This window comes from Lathamus discolor, chromosome 2, assembly GCF_037157495.1.
Source record: "Lathamus discolor isolate bLatDis1 chromosome 2, bLatDis1.hap1, whole genome shotgun sequence".
In the NCBI taxonomy this organism is placed as follows: Eukaryota; Metazoa; Chordata; class Aves; order Psittaciformes; family Psittacidae; genus Lathamus; species Lathamus discolor.
The window spans coordinates 106,607,908-106,629,838 of NC_088885.1; the positions used below are offsets into that span (position 1 = coordinate 106,607,908).

The window sequence follows — 21,931 nt, forward strand, 5'->3', positions numbered from 1 at the left end:
GGAAATTAAATGGATACTGTAAAAGGTGACAGAGCATTTCTTTGATGTGTGTCACTTCAATACTTTTCTTAGAGCCACCTCTGGCTCTGGAAATACCAAAGAGAACAAGGAGTAAATGAAGCAGGGAGGTGGAGCTAATCACTGCAAAACAAATGTGTTGTTTACAATATCAAAGGTTTGTGTTGCTAAAGCCAGAGCTCCAGGAGGTATCTGGAGAAGCTGTGACAAATCACACAGGCTGACAATCTTCTGCTGCAGCTCAGCAATAGCTGCAGTATCAGTGAAAACAACTGTCGATAACCTCTCCTTTTCCCCATGAAATACTTGCATATTAAGATGAAAAACAGGAGAGTTCTTTGCACTGTACTACTGGCCTTGTCACTCTTTTGTGTGAAAAATACTTGGCTCTTACATGCTTCCTGTTTGAGAGTTTATTCTTTTGAGTAGTGAAATGTGTCATCTTCTGCACCACTGGAATCAGTAGAAACTTTGTAGAATGTAAGCATAAAACCAAGTGTGTGATGAATAGTCATCATGCTGTTTTGTGAATTTTGGCCAGCAGTGTTGCAACCTGTTGAATTTAGCTTTTTGCAGAACACAGAAATGCACTCTTCGTTAAAGAGATTTATTTATTTCTAAGGTATCCTGCTGTTGTTGAATTATTATCTCTTAAAGCTGTTCAAAGAATTAAGAGCCATCTTAAATCTTGTAACTGCTCCAAATGCAAGGTATATTCAATTTACTGAGTCTTCTGTAACTTAAAGACATATAAAAAATGGTTTTTTTTTTTAATTTTAAAATTAATTGTGTTTAAGCACCTGAAGCACCAAACCCCTTAAATCAAAATTCAGTCTATATCACACTCCAGTAATGACAGTAACACTCACCTGCATGTGCTTCTTCCTTGAAAGAAGGGAAAACTGAACAAAAGTGGACAAATGGGAATTATTCCAATCAATACATAATGAGAAGATCTTTAAACTTATAAGGCAGTAGTTTCAAACTGAATAGAATGGGGTAGAATAAAATCATGTCGGTAAATAACCTTTAAGAAAAGAAGTAGAGCAATAAGTTATTCCTCAATGGAAAAATGCAGATGAAATAAAGTTGGTTATAATGCAGGATGTTTCCTAAATTACTTAGGAATTTACTTAAATTACTTAACTTCCACAAAGGTGCTCTTTGACACTGATGCCATCATTGCCATTTTCTGATGGACAGAGAAAACAAAGGCATGCAAAATTCACAAAAACATATTTTTGTATTAGTAGGATGTAGGATATACAATTAGTCTGTTATTTTTGATTTTTGTTTGCAGATTCTTTTCACAATTACTTTCTGGCTACTGCTTAGGCAACACCTCACTGAACAGAAAGCACTTCAGCTTAAAGAAGCTACTTTATCTGAGGTCAAAGTTGGAAGTGAAGGAAGTGAAGAAAATGAAGAAAAAGGTAAAGCCAGATTCAATTTAATCCTTCAGTCATGATAGAAGTTCCAGTTACTACATTTCTGTGATGCTGTAAGCAGTTAGCAAGATATCTTTCATTAGCCAAGAAAGATATTGCAAATCTGTTTGCAACTGTCTTTCAGGATATAAAAATAAAACAGCTTTGAACTTCAGAAATTGAAATAAAATGTGAATTCTCTGTACTGGAAGGTAATTAAAATGACTCCTTTAAGAAATGTCACAGAACTTTCAAATAATCAATTTACTTTTGTGTCCCTAACTCAAACCAGCAGATTAATTGCCCTAGGAGTTTAACCACAGGAGAAGAGCTTATATAGGAAAAGTCATTTGCTAAATCTTGGAAGTTTCATTGTACAGAAACACTAGTACAAAGCCAGAAGTTAAACTACTGATTTCAGTTGCAAAATGAGCATGTATATTTTCAGTGCAGGGGCTCATGCTGTAAGAAGCATCCCTGAGAGCAAAGTTTGCTGCTAGTTTCAGCTCATTGTAACAGCTTTATGGCCTGTTCTCTTTTTTGCTACTGGGCACATGTTCCCCCTTACCTTCTCTGCCTGTTTCTGTCTCACTGTATGCTTATCTGTAGAAATTCAACTCACTGAAATGGTAGAAAGCCAGCCTTGGAAACAGTGATATAGTTTCCTGTTTGATTAATTACAGTATTTGTCTCAGTAAAACATCCGATTAGTCTCAGAGCTGGACACTGCAAGGATTTTCAAGGCAGGAGCAAGGGATGAGTCTAAGAAGAGGGATGGTGAGTGGGACAAAAGGACTGGGCAAGTCATTTGATGGTTAAATCTTTAATATTGTACTCATCCGGAAGAAAAGCATTGCAGCTACATGCTATGGGTATGACAAGCCCTTTTTCCCAGATATTTCTCGTGTACTTACTACTGGGAGGGCACTTAACCTGCCCTCCACCAGCCTCACAAGGTTAATAACTGGGGAATCCTGACCTCTTCATAAGGCAAAATCAGCTTGTCTTTTCTGCTGTGGCTCAGGTACATCAGATGAAGCTGGATAAGTGGTAGTTTCTTTGGAAAACAGCCATGTTAGTACAGCATTTATATTTTTTAAGCTTGTTTGGTTTTATGTTAATGTTTTCTCCTGCTAGTGGTTTTTGGAGGTAACCACAATATTCTCTAAAGGATGAAACTCGAGAGGTTCAAACTCAGAATGAGAGTTTAAACTTCAAACTCAAGACGAGAGATTTCTGGTGGTGCTGGTGGCTTCTTTGTTTTCCAGTTTAAAAGGTTTCTTGCCTGGCAATATAGGTATTGCTATGGAAAGTGTTTTGACTGTTATCCATTATACAACCCTTAGGCTTTAACTTTCCCCTAACAGCTGCCTGCATTTCAGACAAAGTGAAGACTGGTGTCTGGTAAGGACATACAGCTATGCACTGTATGGCTCCAGAAGCAGGTCGAAGCTCATATGAGCTTAAAACTCCTTCCTTTGCTCTGGAGGCATGTATGATTCAGCAGTAGTCTCTTGTGAATATTCTGTTTTAAATTTCTGTGTTGTGTGCAGAGATTTTACTTCCCACCCATTTCAATTCTTACTAAAAGTCCCCAGAACAGAGAGAGGCCAAATGTGACTCTGTATTTGCAGAAGAGGACTCACAAGAGGGAGAAGTGGCAGAAGAACAGGAGGAGGAAAAGGAAGAGGAGGAGGAGGAAGAGGATGATGAGGATGAACAGGATATTATGAAAGTCCTGGGGAAGCTCGTTATGGCTATGTTCATCAAGTACTGGATTTACGTCTGTGGGGGCATGTTCTTCTTTGTCAGCTTTGAGGGTAGAATTGTCATGTACAAAATCATCTATATGGTACTGTTCCTCTTCTGTGTAGCCCTTTATCAGGTAAGTGAGAGCTGTATTAACTAAATTTTGTCCTTAAATACAGTGGGCCGTAACTTCAGCTTGGTAATAAAGTAGCTCCAGACAGAATTCATAAACAGTGTATTTGTTCTTTAATAAGATACAACTTAGTAAGATCATTTTAAGGGGTTAAGATCAATTTTCCTTTGGCTTTTGATTATCATGACAAAGTGCATATAAATAAGATGCACACATAGATCTCTGCTCTAGGATGCCACCCTACATCCCCACGAGATTTGGTCCTACATAGCCACCAGTTTTTGTGACAGCTGGTCCACACAGCTTCCACACCCCAGTGAGCAGAGTCCCTTCCCTAATGGTGATGAAACTGAATGACCAAAGCTGTCCCTGGCCTTTATGTCCGTGACCATGTCTCAATAACCTTTTTACACTAAAATCTGTACTTGAGTGCATGTGCATCAGGAGTAAAAACTGTATCTCAAAGAGCTGTGACTGCCTTAAAGTAAATGCTGTTTACTTCAGACCAGCTAGAGAAAACAGTATTCGTCTTTGTTGCCAGTGTTGCTAGTATTTTTGTCACTGTCTTTGCCTTCAGCTTGTTTCAGCATCTTTAGTGTATGATTTTCAGGTGCACTATGAATGGTGGAGAAAGATTTTAAAGTACTTTTGGATGTCAGTTGTTGTTTACACAATGCTGGTGCTTATCTTCATCTATACATACCAGTTTGAGTCATTCCCTGGGTTGTGGAAGAACATGACTGGTCTGGATGAAAACAAGTAAGTATTTTTAACTGATTTCATTTTTTTTCTTTGGACTTTTGAGTTCAGTGTGCTGGAATGGTCTAAGAGTAGTCTTCCTTCTTCTATGGGAAAACCATCATGAGACCATCTGCAGGCATAGCTGACTTTGAGCGCTCAGCTCTGAAGCATTAGATTTATTGGTATAACAGTAGAGATGAGCAAAGGCACAAGAGGGGGCTCAGAGAGTTGTGTTTCCTTACATGTGCTGCCAAGGCCTTCGCATTGCTTCTGTTCCCAATACAGTGCCAATGCTTGTCTTTGCCTCTTTGACCATATGAACACGATTGGGGAGAAATTAAGGGTAGATTTGCAGAATTTCTGAGCTGGTGAAGGTGAAGCTGCCTCCTGCTAATGAGGAGGGGCTGAGTTTCTTCATCCTCATGGTGATTGGGAATTTCTCAACAGGAGCTTACGTGAGAAAAATACATGTGATGTGAGTGGATCTCCAGTGCAGAACTTCCATTCAGAGGCAACTCATCTGGTTCAAGAGTTCTGTGGCAGCCCCTTATTTCCTATTGCAACTGATTTGTAATAATGTCTTATGGCAAGAAAAAGATTTTGGTGCCAAAAAGTAACTTAGTGCCTTACTTCTTTTTTTTTTCTCCAGACTAGCAGACCTTGGCTTAAAACAGTTCTCTGTGGCTGAGCTATTCACACGCATCTTTATCCCCACCTCCTTCCTACTGGCGTGTATTTTACACCTTCACTATTTCCATGACCGGTTTCTCCAGCTCACTGATTTAAAAGCTGTGACCAGCAAACAAGATAACACTATTTACAGGTAAAGAAACAAAGTAAATGGAACTTTTGGTTGTCTGTATGAAAATGCTGTTTCTCACTGGCTTGTAATGCTCACTTTTCATTAGATATTTTTTGCCTTTGCTATGACTACCTGGCTTAAAAAGAAGGTGCATCATTATCCAGCAGCCCCCTAAGCAAAAGACAACCAAAGTACCTGTATTCCTCCACTTTCCCCTACACACTAAAGTTTTTCATTTTGGGGTACATTTTCAAAGCTACTAACAGTATTTTTTGTATTTATCTCATTGGCTTTGACCTTAAATGGCATTTAGATGCTGAATTGTTGCGTGTGCCTTTTTGTTACTCCTGTCAATAATAGAGAATATGGCTTTTAATTTGGCTCACTTCTGTTTTTCAATGTCCATTTTGGGTGCCAAGTGAAGACTGGGAGATCTCTGGCAAATACCACATTTGCATTGGACAGTTAGGCCTTTTTGTAAAGTTAAACTTCAGGAATGGAAAAATCCCAAACCTGGTGTCACTCTTTAAAGTACAGACTGTTGGCTTTCCTAGCTCTTTGAGATATTCAGCAATCTCATCTGGAAGTTCATTAGGATTTTTTCATTATTTGGGACCTCACTTTCCCTGTGTTTAACTTTTCCATATTCTCCTGCATTAAAAAAAATCTGGCCTGGGATCCTGCTCCATGAGTCTAAAACAGAGAAATGATTTCATAGTAAATTGTGTCATATTAGTCAATTTGCTCGAATTCTTTGAAGAAACCACTTTTTAGGGTGTTTACCTGTAATTCAGGTGGGCTTCTATGGATGCGGACTAGCTGTATAACATCATGTTCACCACAGCATGTGATGGAATAATGACAGTTTATCTTAACAGAGAATTCTGCTCCAGGACTTGCTAGATTTACAAAAGCATTTCAGATACTTCTTACGCATTCAATTTAATATGAAGCTCCTTTACAGGGCATGGTACAACTATGTTTGTGTTTTCTGTCATCAGTGCATGAGAATAGGCTCTACTTTTATAGAAGCCTCCAGTTTCTGTATTTAAATATTTGTTAAAACCAGAACAAATCAAACTTGACAAGATTTCCTAACAAAAATGCGTTATGTGGTTTTGGTGTTGTTTTTTTTTTTTAACTTACCTTTTTAAGTGGGTGGTTGGATAATACCATTTCCTTCTGCTTTTCTTGAATTGCTAGATGTGATGGTAGAGTGAAGGGACCACTGAAGTGGCCTGTTAGCCCAGTACTTGTGAAGCAGGTGTGCATTAACATCTCTGACCTGGGCAGCCATGTCCTGAAACCAGAAGCCAGATAGGTGTCTGAGCTGAAATGGGAATTGTTCCTAGGCTGAGGCATTTGGAGGCATGCATTACAGTTTGCAGTAACTGCATAAGTTCTTTTGTAGCCCAAACACTTTGCATTTGTGCCAAGTAAAATAGAAACAGCTTCCACCTCCCACCTAATAGGCACAAAGTGGAAAAAAACCACCGAACAAATGAGGCACTTGCAGGATTTAGGTGGGTTTATGGTACACTACTCTCTGTGAAACCGCTACTTGCACATCTTTCTATTATACATGAAAGATATCAATATATAACTCTTAACACTGCCTGAGGAGTGAAGCTACAGCTTATTTCTTCCCTCAATGCAAAAAGTCAGTACTGAGCATCAGGCAACTTTGCAGTTCAAAGCTTCAAGATGAGAGCTCAGCTGGCATTTGTATTGATGATCCATAAAGCTGGATAGGAACTAGCACAACAACCAGCTCCAGCTTAACAGTAATTCTAGCAATAAAAATAAGTTGCAGGGGCAGTTAAAATACAGATTAAAGACTCATATGTGTATGGGCAGTTTCCTTACAAAGCAACTCTCATTTTTCCCTTTTACTTTGAAAACACTAGAATTCACTCAACAGCTAGTTTACCTTTCAAAACTACTTATATACTGTTTCTTTTGTAATAAACAAAAAAATTAAAGAAACCGAACCTTTATTTTGAGTAAGCAGACAGAACTCAATCCTTTTAATAGCAAACTTGTTCAAATAACCACAGCAGATGAAAGCCGTTCATGAAAGTAATAGGGAAGACAGCTCCAGTTCCTCCATCTGTCCCTGAACTGCCATGTATGATTGTAGTATGTTTGTGTCTAACTGAAGAGTACTGTTAAAATTGCTGAGACTGTTTTCTATTAAGATGTTGCTTCACATGAGCAAAGTTTGTAGAGTGAGTTCAAGAGTAAAGCTCTTCCAGCTGCAAATAAAGGGACAGAAAATGGCACATTGGAATTGGCAGACCGAGGCACTTCTCACTATTTATAAAGGTGGCAAAGCTGAGTGTCTCAATTTTGCATATGCAAAAATCCTCTGATTAGGACTTTCGAAGCCCATTTTCTTGCTGATGAATTGTGGTATGGCAGAGATAAAGGCTGTGAGATAGATAATTTAATATGATGCTCCATCATAATTACTTTTAAATAAAAAAGAAGCAAAATACCTATTATAGATGTATCTGTTACAGATACACATATCCATCATATGCATCTATTTTAAAAATATGGATATTCTAAGGCTTACTTGCCATAAAGTAGTACAGGCTGTTCCCACATTTTGGGGGCCATGTAAAGTACCTGTAGTTCTAACTGAAGTTGCATCTAAATGTCTAAGTAAGTATTGCATTTATAGGCTTCCTAGACTTTTCACTGCATGATGTGTGTTAAGCCTTCAGATTGTGCTTTGTTATGACAGTGTGTCTCTCTTGGTAGACAGGAAAGTGCATTCATTCCTATTTAACTGTTTCCTTTTCTCTCTCTCTAATTCATTTCCCATTTTCATCTCATGCATTCTTGTGCTTTCATCTCCCACCTCATAGCCATGCCAAAGTCAATGGCCGTGTTTATCTAATAATTAATAGGTGGGTACTTCAGTTCTTCCTTTCCTTTAAAACAGATGTACCTTAACTTTGTTGTTACTTCTTAATTGCCTTAAAATATGTTCTTGCTACACAGTTCTGTGAAGCAGGGAGATAATGTTCAGGTACTGTAATGTCCTGTAGCTGCTGAAGCAGTTAATACAGCTCTCCTCTATATTTATACGTTGTGAGTTCATTTCCCAGCTGGGAATTTTTCTCTAAAATTTTGCCCATGCCTCAATACAGGAATAATAGGTGCTATTTATAATTGGCTGCAGACAATAGACTTGGTTGAGGAGGCTCATTTATCTACCCTTTTTGTGTGCATGGAAAGATGCATGCCTGCATGTGCACATGTACACACAGACACTCAGATACACTCAGACACACGTCTCTGTCGTCTTCACAAGCATCTAAGAAAGTGAATTTGAGGGCCATATCAATTACGGTATGTATTATGAGTTTGTACAGACTGAGATTTCCCTATTCAGAGACAGAAATGGAACATGCAGTACACTGAAACCACTGCACGCAAAGGCTGTTAATTCATGGGCTGAGTTGAGTGCTGCAGGATCCAAACTAGAAAAGCCCATATTCCCACCATCGTCATCCCTTTATACATGTTATCTTGAAAACAGTTCCATAAAGTAGATTTCTTTCAAAATATTTGGCTGGAGCACATGTAGGCTTTTGTTTAATTGGCTTTGAGAATAGAAAGACTTCTGAGTTTGTTGTGGCTACTGAATATGAACAGAAAAAACAAAAAAAGCCCTTGTTTAGATGTTTGTGACTATCTGCTCTAACAAGAAGTTAATTTATGTATCATGTTCCCACTCTTTCTTCAAATGTCATCACATAGTTTAGGCCAGGGTTCTTAGAAGTTCACCAGAGCTCAAAACCTGGTCTGTATGAAGCCCATGTGTCAGGGAGCAGTGAGGACAGGCACCTTGACAAGTGCCAGCAACCTGGAAGCTGAGGGGCATGACCAGGAGGAAAGGCTGGACTCTCACCCACGGGAAGTCAGGCTCAGGAACCAGCAACTGAGGGCAACAATTAGATCTGGAGATGGTAACAAGGGTCAGCCACAACTTGGTGAGCTCTCAGCAAGTCCATAGAGATAAGCCAGATCAACAGTGCAGGTGGGGAGTCAATCTGAAGGTCAGGCTTAGGGTAAGTGAGGCATGGGAGGAAGCACAGGTACGGCTGCAGTGCAGCTGCAGTGTAGCAGTGACAGCCTTAGCGTGAAAGCAGCTCCCAGAGAAAGGAGAAAGACCCCGTGCGCTGAGGCTTCCTGGCCTGTCCATATACCCCAACATGTACCAAACAGCTGGCCTTGGATGCAAGCAGCAAAACCCTCTGCAAGGGCAGGGAAAGCATTTAGGGTCCTCCCAATAGAGGTATGGTACTGTGTGCTTAGTTTTGAATCTTGCATACCAAATGTTCAGGGTCACTAATGTTCTACAGAGCAGAAAGCTTTCTTTTATTAAGGCTGTGCATGAGAGATAATAAATTGTTTTGAGCTATTTTCAAGCAATTAATGAAGTGGCAAAAAAAGTATCAAAGGACAAAGATGCTTCAAAATGCATCTAGTAAGTTGTTATTAATATTCTGCTTTAGCAAATTATAAATAGAAGAAAATATTGGGAGTCCAGCAAGAACCTGGGGCACATGCCTGTTTTTAGTGGCTCTGAAATTGCTTTGATGTCTAAAACTACATCTACTAGTATACTTCTTAGTATTGATACCCTATTTAATGAATTTGCAGGGAAGAAATGTTCTCAGTTAAAAGCATTAGTGGCTGTACCTGCAAGGCTTGTTGTCTACATTATTATTTAGTTATTTCACTTCCTAAGTATCAGACACAATACCTCTGTGCTATTTCGGATGATTTCCCACTGGTATGTGATGTCCAACCTGAAGTTACATCAGATTAGCTGTGAAAGCTGTATGGGTAGCTTGTCTTAGATATTCTAACCTAACGTAGTTTTTATACCCTAATACGTCAGTGTTGGAAGAAAAGCAACCCTGGCAATAAATGAGAAAGCTTGGTAAGAAAGATTCCAAGTAGGCTAACTATCTGAATAGTGGGCAGGGCTTTTCATCTACCTTTGGATCTCCTGAGCACATGGTCCCATGCTCAAGCCTACTGATGCTGATAGAACTAAGCGCCAACATGCTGCGAACGAAGTGCATACTGAAGCTTTAGCAGGTATATATTGCATGTACCCATCTGTATAACACAGTCACCTTCTGGATCCTGCATACAAATTGCAACTAAATGACTTAGAGAAAGATGAGTCCTCTCATATAAAATCCTGTGGTGTTACTGTGTCTGTCCAGTTTACACTGAGGTAAGTCCTTAAGTCCTTGATTTACACCAGTGTGAATGTAGATTTTTCCATTATAAAAGTCAGTTGGGAAGATACCTCATTAAAATCAATGCAATTGCACATGTGCAAAACCTGTTTGATTATATGGATACTTTCATTTCATGGGGCATTGCCTTTTAAATGAGCTCAAATGATTTGTATTAGCCAGGAATCTCTGTAACATTTAAACTAAGCTGAAAATTCATTTGCTCTTCTTTATTCACGACCCTCCTGTTAGTACTTTGTCAGAGTTTTAGGTAGATATGCAAAGTTAGTTTTAGAGAATATTATTGTTTAGTCCTTTTACAGAGATTTGAATACCTTTTTTTGTATATATGCTAGCTTAAATATGAAAATAAAGTGTATCAGACAAAAAGACATATTTTCAGCAGCCAAAGCTACTCAACATACTGTTGGGTATAAGAGATTTCCAGACTATTGGGCATGCAGGTTCACTGGTTAATCCGTGATGAAGGATTTTAGTGATCATTGGCATGAGTTTATTTTTTCAGTGAGATTTTTTGGTGCTTTTAATTTTGCTAAACTCTTAAACCACCTTTTCTGCTTTTTGGGCAGTTCTACTTCAGGATCATTTAGTCAAATTTCTGTCGTTTTTCCCTCATTTAAGCCACCAAATTTTCCATCTTGAAGACACTACAACTCCCAAATACTTGAAAAATAATTCTGCTTGCTTTGTCATTAACCACTAATCTATGCGCTATAATTTTTTAATTATCAGATGGATAAATCTAGGCTTTTAGTTCCTTGAACTGTAAAAATCCTACTTAAAATTGGCAGAATTTCATGTCTAAATGGTAATAGGCCAGAATTTCACATCATGAAAACTAAATCCTGGAGATGGTACTATAGCATATTGAAGTTATTTGCATTAGTCCAGGAGCAGTCCAACAGGTGCTTGAAAGTATGCTGAGTGTAGTCATTTCGACAGCATAAATAAACATTTAGTGACCTGATCATACAGATACACACTTGCCAAAGTGAGACTTTATTGCCAGAAGTTGTACTCAAAGGGACTATTTATGGCAGTAAGTGCTATGCTCAGCAAAGCACATAGGATCAGGAAATTAGGAAGAGTTTTCTGCAAATACAGGAGAGTCCCAACAGCACACCTGGGGAAGAAAAAAGAAAATATCTGAAGCCATAAAAGAATGTTTCTTTTTTCAGTAAAGATTTGTACTGAGTAAATTTCAGCAAATTTGCAACCATGGCAGTGGAAAAATACCATTTCTGAGTTAAATCACTTGTATCCCAGTTTTGGTTGTCTGAAAATTACTAATAGATTTAATAAGAGAAATACGAGAAAAAATCCCAATGAGATGTAGAAAAGAGAGAGAGAATGAATGGCTTGGTCAAAGACAGACATGATAAAATATATTGATTCCATAGCCTTGGAATTTTTGCTTTTGTTTGTTTCCAAACCTATAGCTGGAAGAAAATTTGCAAGTTCCTCTGCTTCCCAGCTGCATCTTCCAATTGGAAGAAGGTGGAAATGCATTTACAGTAATCAGTCAGATACTTGTGGTGATTCAGCTGCATTACTGACAGCATGGTACACTGACCATGTTTAGCACTGGTGTAAATAGGTGGCCCCCTTTCCATCTGTGCTGCAGTTCCTTTTTTATTCATAGAAGCACCCTGTGAATGTCATGATGGCATGCTCTTGGCATCAGAAGGCTTCTGCAGATGGAGCAGGAGAATGCTTTATGACTTGTGATGTAGCATGACATATTTGTCAGTGACCTTCTTCTGTAACCCCTCTGTTCTCATCTCCCTTTTCTTTCTGTTCCAATTACCTTGAGCAGCCTCAAGAAAAAAATACCAAACCACCAAAATGAGTAAGTCCCCTATGAAGTCATGAAATGTTTCCTCTTAAACAATGTCATTTCATGCTTCTACATCTTAAACTCTGACCATTTTCTCCTGTGGGGAAAATGTCAAGTTTAAGTGTCAATACCACTCATTACTAACTAACCATTAGTATCTGAGTGAGAAGTAGTTACTAATACATTCCAACTCAATTTGCAGTGTGTGTTTGGAGAAAGTACCAGAATCATTAACTTTTCCACTTCTAAGGCATTTTCCATGAATGGGTTTTTGTTTTTTTTTTTTTTTCTAATTATATATCTTGAAAAAGACTACAATGCCATTACTGCTCGGTTTGCTGACATGCTACTATTTACCAACAGACTGGTGCACCAAGATGGAAGCCTGCCTGACATAACTATGATGAATTTAACAGCCAGCAGAGAAAAGGAAGAGGATAAAATGCTGGAAGAGGCTGGTGAGAAAAGAATGGAAGAGTCAGAGGGGGAGGGGGGGAAAGGGAGGGTCGATAAAGGAAAAGAAGAAAAAGAAGATGAGGACAAGGAAGATGATGATGATGAAGATAATGAATCAGAGGAAGAAGAAACTACAGGTAAGCTCTGCAGATTGCAAGCTTTGTCTTCCTCTGCCTTAGTTAACAGTGGCAACTGATGGTTCATATTTGGTCATCCCTGCTCACCTTGCATTTTCCTGCTAATTTTGCATACAGTCTTTTCCAAAAGAGAGTGAATTAAGCAGATGGCTACCTGTAAATTATTTAACAGGCTACAGTCTCTTCTAGGGAAAAATCATGCTTTTTCTGTAGGATGCCGAGAGCATAAAAAAAAAAGAAACCCCTCATCTTTTTCTGGGTGGTGTGGGTTGGATTAATAGGAGGTTACCCCAAATCCTAAGAACTCCTTTAGAGTGAAATCTCTTTATAATAAAAATACACATGCATATTTAATCTCTGATTCTGCATGCTTTCAAGGCACTCCACTCCAGAAGTCTCAATGGCTTTGCTTCATTATTCATGTGCACATTAGTGCTGTATTTTTCACTTCTGAATGTGGAATGTGTAATTGATGCCAGATGAACATAAAAATGCTTAAGTGCAGACATGGATAAGGCTGATGTTGTCATCCTTGATATTGCTAGGATGAACTCCTAACATGAATTATTTCCCTGAATCAGTTTGTAATATGAGCCACGAGGAAGAGCATTTAACGCTCAAGGAAGCTGTACTGTTTGGAAATGGCATTACCGTGGATTTAGTTGCTCCAATATGCCAATATTTGTAGGACTGTAACTTATAAATAGGGACAGGGTCTTTGTCAAGCAAAATGACTTGCTGCCCCAAGGAAGCTGAACTGAAACTATTTACCTTTCTTGGCTGGGAGATCTTTCCTTACAGAGGTGTTCATGGAAGCATTTCTTGGCCAGTCGTACGAGGGGTGATGAGTTTGTTGCACTCTAGCCATCCTTACGTTGTGGAAGGGCTTGGGGACAGAGGGGACAGAGGCCAGGTGGTGGAGATTACCCTGTGCAGTGACACATACAAGCAGGGAAGTGGGGAGCTACAGCCTTCTCCCTGGGGCCCTTTTTGCATTGCAGTGAGTGGGGCTTCGCAATAACATGAGGTGCAGCAGCCATGTGTGATACATCTTTAAGCTGTACATGCATTTATTTCTAGCAAAGATTTATATTATTTTTATGTAGCCATGTGGCTGGAGTTTTGACGTTAAATATGTCCACATGTGCAGACTTTATTACACAGTGATATACAATTTTTCAATGGATGCAGTCAGGCCTGTTTTTTATCCCATGTGCAGGTACAATGTTTTTTGCAGGTACAACCTTTCAATGACATGTGCCTGGACATGCTAGACAGTTTGCTACAGTACGTTTTCTGCCTGCTTCACTTAACTGGCACTGTCTGATTATACCCTGCATGGTGGCAACACTGTAAATGAAAACATATGCAGTAAAAGAATGCATGAGAGCATCTAATTCTATAAATAAAGACTTTACTTAAATACAGTCATTGTGCCTATAAAAGCACACATGCAGGATTAGAGTTCTATAGCTTAATTAATTTGACTGGTTTAATTATGTACTCATTTACATCAATCAGCATTTTTATTGGGATTTTGTAAGTTGTACTTGGAGGAAAAGGGATTTGGTTGGTTTTGGTTTGTTTTTTCACACAAGTGTGCATATGTTCTTCACACAAATATGCAGAGAATGACCATGTTGGTTTGCTTTATATATAAAATCACCAGATAAGTTGAAATAATTATACTCAGAAGCTGGTAGCTCCTTTGCATTTTTACCAGCTTAGACAGTGATGTGTATCGGTGTCACTTGCAAATGTTTCCATCTCTGATGTTAACTGCACGAATGTTCTCACAGCATGCAAAATCCTTCCTAATCTCCAAAGTGCTTCTGAAACCCTTAATACAGTGTGAAGACTTTATAATAATATATACCAGCCTGGTGAAACAGTTTTATAGGAAGCCCACAAGCACTTAGAGAGCACTGTTCAGCATATGTATTGACATATATCCTTATATGTAATAGATGTTGCCATATGCTTGTTCACTGGGGTGTTATTTAGGAGGATGGATTTTTTAGAGAAATATTGTTTGCAAAGGGATTCTTTCACCCAACTTCAGGATCAAAACTTGACAAGTTTTGCCTTGTCTGTTTTAGATGTCTGTCCTGGGATGGCACAGATCGCACTCTAGCAGGGTGTGCTGTTTACAAGGCAGTTTAGATAACTGACCTGTGAAGACAGCTATGGTATAACTATCTAAACCCATGTGACAAGAATCCTACTGCTAGTATGCATGGATCTCTTCTAGGTTGGCTGAAAAGCTTTCTGAATAGTAGAAGTCTGTGCTTTCTGAAAACAGACTGAGTCCACAGCTTCCAAATATCGAACAAAATCCTATTCTTTCTGAGCTGGATAAGGGCCAGGGCTGAAGTCTCTCAGATCTAGTCCCTGGGTGGCAAACCTAAGCTTAGGTCCAAAGATATTGCAGGAAAATGGAGCCCAAGAAGATGGTATCTGCTAGAAGGGAATAAAAACAATCTTGACTCTTGAAGTGGGAAATCCTTTCAGTGAATGTGGGTGAGAAGGAAGAGCACCACAATGAGCACTACTGAGCCATATTTCTTGTCTTACTCTAAAACCTAGAAGAGAAGTAGCAGAAAGTTCACTGTTGTCTAGTGAATCATTCATTTTACAGAGGCCTTCTGTTTTTCTCCTCCCAATGGTTCTGCTTGAACATCTCTGCAGACTTACGGAACAAGTGGCATCTGGTGATTGACCGCCTTACAGTGCTGTTTTTGAAATTCCTGGAGTATTTTCATAAGATGCAAGTCTTTGTGTGGTGGCTGTTGGAGCTGCACATCATCAAAATAGTTTCCTCTTACATCATCTGGGTTACAGTGAAAGAGGCAAGTAAACACCCCCTATAAAAATCTTACCCATGGTGAAGGCTTGTCAGCATCTGCATGCAGTGGCATACCCAAGTGTGTAGGGACATGCTTCCTCATGTCAGGCCTCACTAAAATTGTGGGAACCAGCTGAGCTTGTCAGTTGCTGAAGAGCTGCCTTGATATCTTCTTCCACAGCGATGCTCTGTCTGCCTAGATATTCTCATCCTTCCCCTTTTCTCTAGGTATTAAGGTTTTATATGTCTAATTCTTTAGATTCAAGACACCTAATCACTCCCCTGTTCAAGATGCTGAGGGCATCATCCAGGGATGGAGGGTATAGAAAAGGTTTAGGAAGGAGCATCCAGGAGATTTACTTAAACTGTGCCTGGTGCTGAAGAAACAGGAACATGGAAATAGATTTAAAGAAAAAGGGAGCAACGCCTTTAGCTGTGCCTTTGGTGCGGGCAATATGAGTTCTCTACCTGACATAGCCATTCCTTGAACAGGGTAGCAGGACAAAATCCACTAAAACCCACCAAAATATCAAAATAATATATTTTCAAATATTGAAAACATTAAAAAAAATAAAGTAATAAATGAAAAATAATTATAAAAAACAGCCAAACAAACAAAGCCCCTCATATCTTTGGGGAGAAAAAGCTCAAGAGGATGAAGCTGGGCTCCACAGATGCATGGATCTGTATCATATATACTAAAGCAGCAGAAATAGCATGAGGTCCTTCATATTTCATGCCTTTTTGTAGGGTGGGTATGCAGTTTGGGGGGGTCTAATAGTATTAATATTATGTAGGAGATAAAGTTTTTCCAAAACTGACTGTTAAGCTTTTCCTTCTTCACTTACCACTTTGTGTCTGTGTTATTGTGAATATTATTGTAATTTTTTGTTCCTTTTTTTTTTTTTCTCACAGTTTCTGTATGTCCCCCTTTTTTTTATATTTTTTTTTTTTTTATTACTATGGAAAAGGTCAGACTTTCTCAATTCTCTTGTTACTCCATGTAATTTCCATACTGTTTTTGTGCTTTCAGGTGTCTCTGTTTAACTTTGTGTTTTTAATTGCCTGGGCTCTTGCTTTGCCATATGCTCAGTTTCGCCCATTGGCATCAAGTATCTGCACTGTTTGGACATGTGTGATTATTGTCTGCAAAATGTTGTACCAGCTCACATCTATTGATCCCAGCACTTTTTCCAGTAACTGTACATTGGTGAGTACAAGTGCATATTAAAAAGGTTTGGTTTGCTGCCTTCTTCAGTGAAGAAGAGCAAAAGGAGCATATCAAGTACCGAAAACGACAGTTCACCTGATGTATTATTGTTGATTATCATTCCCTCCCCAAGCAGCCTTAAACTCGTATTTTTATAAACTGTTGCGTTTTCTTTTTAGCCAGGAGAGAATGAAACTAAGGTCAATTTAGAAGAACTCAAAACCTCAGTCCTTTACAGTGGGCCAGTTGATCCTGCTGAGTGGGTTGGATTGAGGAAGTCTTATCCCCTACTTGTGTATTTGCGGGTAACTTCTTTAATTATCTGTATTGAGATTTTTTAATTACTGTTATTTATGATGAAATTAGCAATGTCTTTGAAATAAATCATCTGCCACACACACACAAAAAAAATGTTATGCAGGCCATTGATATTAGAGAAGTACAGAGGGGAAGAGAGAGTAGAAAGCTGTATCTGTTACACAGGACATTTCCAGGAGGGATTCAGTACCAATTAAGATAATCTGCATGTAGAAATATGGTTTTCTGACTCTACCATCTGTTAAAAGCACTCTAAGGAAGGTGATGTTTAAGAACTCTAAGTAATTAAGAACTACATTGCTTTTAGGTATCAAAGGACTGATGGGTCTAATTGGAGTAATTGACTTGAATGACAGTACATGCTGTAAGCAGTTAATTTTTTTAAGTGCTTATTCCTTAGCCACAGTTTAGGAAATATAATGAGTTAAGGGAATAGTTCATTCAGACACTAGTAAATGGATGTCTTTTGTTTTTCTTCTTGGTTTTGGTTGATACCTGTGAGCAATATTTATTATTCCTGACTTGATTAAAAAACCCTACTTACAATAAAAATGAGCCAACCCCCCGGGGCAAACCTTGCATTTCTCTTCTTAATTTAAAGAAACTCCAAAATTTTGTAGACACAGTTTAAGCTTGTCAGAAATTGGTTGACTCAACAACAGCAAGTTTTGGTCTAACAAGATTTATTCCTCCTTTCTTTCCTGAAAGCTTGCATCTGTGTGCTTTGTTTGTGTAGGGAAGAGCTGGCAAGCTCTAGTGATCAATATATCAGGTCCTGGTAGTGCCTTTGTGTCTCACTTCCTTAACCATGAACCTTCCACAGTTAAGAATGTATGTGGGGAAGAGCAATAACTGACCCAACAGTTCTTCATGAAGCTTGAAGTTGCCTAGAATTGTCTGGCTTGCTGCTAGGAGCTTGACAGCTATAAATAGATAATACTTTGGGATTAGAAATTATTCTAGAAGGATTTTCACTGAGTTACAAAATAAAATGTCTCCTCTACATAGAGAATTGTGTTCAGTGCTGGACCTGAAGGTCCCAGGCTTCAAGTCTTCAAGACTTCGAAGACTGGCAGATAGACTGTTCACTTAAATGAGTGTCCAGGACATATTTACATTACCCAGCATCCTTGCAGTTTAAGGAGGTTGGTGCTTGCCACCTGAATGCCTGCAGATGACTTTTTTTGTAAGCTTGTATCCTCTATCTCCTGCAAAGCAAAGCATGGTATCTTGCATACCATGCTTTTCCATAGCATGGTATGTAAGGTACCATGAGACATGAGAGGGCACATGGATGGGTAATGCATTTTCCATCACTTTGCTTTCCACAACTAGTGTTCATAGTAGTATTTTTAATGGATGCCTTCAAATATATCTTCTGAATGTCAGTATGTTTCGTCAAAATCCAAGGAGTGGTAGGAACCTTTTTTTGTTTCAATTATAGTAGCCGGGAATAGGTGTCTGTGCATCCTGGCATGCAGAAGTACTCAGTGATAACATCATCCATTTGAGTATTCTTGGGTTTAAGCTTAGCAGAAAATTGTATAGCTTCTTGTGGGATTGATCTTTATTTAATATTCTTCTGATTGTGTCTCTTGTAGAATAACTTACTGATGCTGGCTATTCTGGCTTTTGAAGTTACAATCTACCGTCATCAAGAGTACTACAGATGTCGAAATAACCTTACCACACCTGTGACTAAAACCATTTTCCATGATATTACAAGAGCACATCTGGATGATGGACTGGTAAACTGTGTCAAGTATTTCATAAACTATTTCTTCTACAAGTTTGGTTTGGAGGTAAATCACTTTCTTTAGATTATCATTCCAAACATTTTGGTAGTGTCATTATTGAATGAACAGCTTTTGACAGCTGGATGCTTCTTAGTCATTACTCACGTTAGACCTTGCCACAGTTGATATCTGCTGGCAGTGGTTTTCCTCTTGTTTTTCTTTGTATGTCTTGCTTATAACTCAACTTATAACAGATGGGTCAATGGACAGAATTGAGGCATACCCTCTCATGCACACACACGTGCAGAGGGAACTAGGGACTGTGGGAGCAGAAGGAGGAAGCAGGGGTTACCAGGCTATTGGCTTTGTTTAAGCGTTTCTAACTTTGTTTTGCTTTTGGCTGCACAAATACATCCTTCTTTATTATACTTGTTACTATAGTTGTTAGCAGTCTGCAGGAGCAAGAGCTCCAGCAAAGGCTATTGCTTATTGAAAGAGTCCTTTCAAAAACATTTGTAGAAATACTGATTTTTCACAAATTTCTGTAGCTCTCTGAAGAAGGCAATTCCTAGGCTAGTGCATCCCAGATCTAATCATAATGATGCTCTCGGCCTTTTTATTAAACACTAATACCCCTTGCTACTGATAAACAGCCAGTCTGAGGATTAAGAATAATTGAAAATTAAAATTAATCAGCAATCTGTTTCCTTCAGGAAATAAATTTAGCCTCATCCTAATCTGAGGAGAGAAAATCAAAATAGTGAAGTGCACTGAATAAATCATTAAGTATGAATTATTGACTAAGTTTGAAACATGCTTCATGGCACAGAGTGAAGGGGCTACTTTAAGTGGAGCCAGAGAACAGAAATGCTCTGGGATGCAGAGCCTTTAGAATAATGGAGAATTAAAGCTGCCTTACAGGAATTGCCTGGATTTGTCTATAGCAAATAGAGGTTGTATGGTCTAAATCTCTTTTCTTTTTGTCTGGTTCCCGCATGAGGATATACTTTAGTGGCTGATATTCTTAATAGTTCTTCTTCTTTTTCACATATGTAAGTGCTTTCAAAGTATATGGCTGTATAACATGTGTTTTCTTTGGCAACAATTAAACATTCACCATATAGGCTACTGTGACAACGCTCTTTCCATTCTGTATCTTTAGATACCACATAATGGAAACCTGCTTTAGTGCTGTATTCACATATTTGACACTTGTAGAAGAGTATCAAAAATTTTGGGTGTTGGAATGGGGGAGGTTGCTGTTGGAGAGATACAAACTGGTTTAGCTTATTGGTTTGCACAGGGTTCCTGCAGTCAGCTCCAGCACACGTGCAAGCATTCTGCCAGGACCCAGAATAGTTTATCATTGCTGCATTGACTAGTCGTCAGGTTGCAAGTGTTGCTTATGTTTCTTTGCTTCTTTTCCAGACCTGTTTTCTTCTATCAGTGAATGTAATTGGTCAACGAATGGATTTTTATGCCATGATTCATGCCTTCTGGCTGATTGCTGTATTGTATAGGCGTAGAAGAAAAGCTATTGCAGAGATCTGGCCTAAATACTGTTGTTTTCTGGCATGCATCATTACCTTCCAGTACTTCCTTTGCATTGGCATCCCACCTGCTCCTTGTAAAGGTAAGGACACTTATCCTCTGTGGACAATTACTGCTGCTTGATCTTGCACAAAAATGCTGGAAAATTGATATGTATTCGGAAGAAAAGGATGAAGTAATTGTTTTAAATTGCTGATTGCATTTTTGTGTGCTTCTGTCATACAGACTATCCGTGGAGAAGTGGCAGTGCCAACTTCAACTCCAACATCATAAAGTGGTTATATTTTCCAGACTTCATTGTGAGACCAAACCCTGTCTTCCTTGTCTGTGAGTATTTTAGCACATAGTTGTTAAGTGTTTACACGCCCTTTGCTCAAAACATCTATCTAGTGTAATTTGAAGCCGGCATTTTATTTACACTTCAGTAAAAAACTGGCATATTCTATGGGAGACTCTATGCTAAGTGTGACTTTGTATGTAGCTGAAAAAATCAAAGAATTAATATTTTGTGCATGTTTTTTCCTTATCCCAGTTTTAGTAAAGCAGCATCAAAAAGTGTTAATTATTTCCCCTTTTCTAACTTATTTCTCAATAAAAATCATAGAATATGACTGGTAAAACAACTAAATACATTAATAAATTTCAAATCATGTTAAATGCTTTCAAAAACAGCACAGTCTTGGAGGTTTAAAGTGTGAGAAGACAGCCTGATAACTGTGTTATAATGTATCACCACCACTCTCCACACCTAAGTTAATGACTGAATTTTTCCTTGCAACCACTGCTTTCTCCTAGACGATTTCATGTTGTTGCTGTGCGCATCCTTACAAAGGCAGACATTTGAGGATGAAAATAAAGCTGCAGTACGAATCATAGCTGGAGACAATGTGGAAATTTGCATGAATCTTGATGCAGCATCCTTTAGCCAGCATAATCCTGTTCCTGATTTCATTCACTGCCGGTAAGACATTGGAACACTTGGAAACTACAGTGCTTTCTTTTTGTAAAGTTCTGTAGTGTGAAAGTAACTCTCGCAGCTTCCAGTTTTACTTGATATTTATATTCTTGTATGTTCTCATCTCATAACTTTCACTGTTGCATGAGACAGCATATAGTTAGCTTCTGGATAATCATCTTCTGGTTTAGAAAAGGGCAGATGAAAACAAGTCTTCCTAACATGGCTGATTGTTTTAAGTGCTCCCCAGAGGAACGTTCAGTGATATATTTGCCTGAAACTATGTATTCCCTCTATGAATGCCCTGTGGGACAGTATTTTTGGTGGACTTCAGCACTCTGGTGCCTTCCCCCAAAACACGTGCATGTTAAAAGAATACACTGCAGTCTGAACTCGCCTATGTACATGTTTAATCCCACAAGGTCATCACTTGTGTCCTGCGGAGTTGTTGTCTAAGTACAATCAAAGTAAGATATAAGAGACTGTGCTATTTTATCTAGACATAGGAACCTTAAAAGTCTCTTAGAAGGACAACTGCTGTGTCTTCCTGTTTCTCAACATTGCATGTAAAGTTGTTTAAGAAGGTGAACAATATAAAAAGGGGGCAGAGACAGCCTGAGACAGTCTGTTCTGGATGGTATTCAAACAATGGAGCCATTCCTATGGGATCATTTCAGCAAACACACATTAGCTCAGCTCTTCTGAGTTGTGCTGGGCATATTCTTAAT

At 38.7% G+C, this 21,931-nt stretch overlaps 1 protein-coding gene across 1 annotated transcript in view; it reads left to right on the forward strand.

Moving 5' to 3' along the window:
• Window positions 1–21,931, forward strand: part of PIEZO2 (piezo type mechanosensitive ion channel component 2) — a 297,942-nt gene that overhangs the window by 214,101 nt on the left and 61,910 nt on the right. The window contains exons 14-25 of the mRNA XM_065667981.1: window positions 1,319–1,451; window positions 3,080–3,330; window positions 3,938–4,086; window positions 4,718–4,891; window positions 12,359–12,588; window positions 15,277–15,437; window positions 16,467–16,643; window positions 16,823–16,948; window positions 18,563–18,763; window positions 20,126–20,330; window positions 20,474–20,575; window positions 21,044–21,209. Coding sequence (XP_065524053.1) covers window positions 1,319–1,451; window positions 3,080–3,330; window positions 3,938–4,086; window positions 4,718–4,891; window positions 12,359–12,588; window positions 15,277–15,437; window positions 16,467–16,643; window positions 16,823–16,948; window positions 18,563–18,763; window positions 20,126–20,330; window positions 20,474–20,575; window positions 21,044–21,209 — 2,075 coding nt within the window. The remainder of the gene's footprint in view (window positions 1–1,318; window positions 1,452–3,079; window positions 3,331–3,937; window positions 4,087–4,717; window positions 4,892–12,358; window positions 12,589–15,276; window positions 15,438–16,466; window positions 16,644–16,822; window positions 16,949–18,562; window positions 18,764–20,125; window positions 20,331–20,473; window positions 20,576–21,043; window positions 21,210–21,931) is intronic.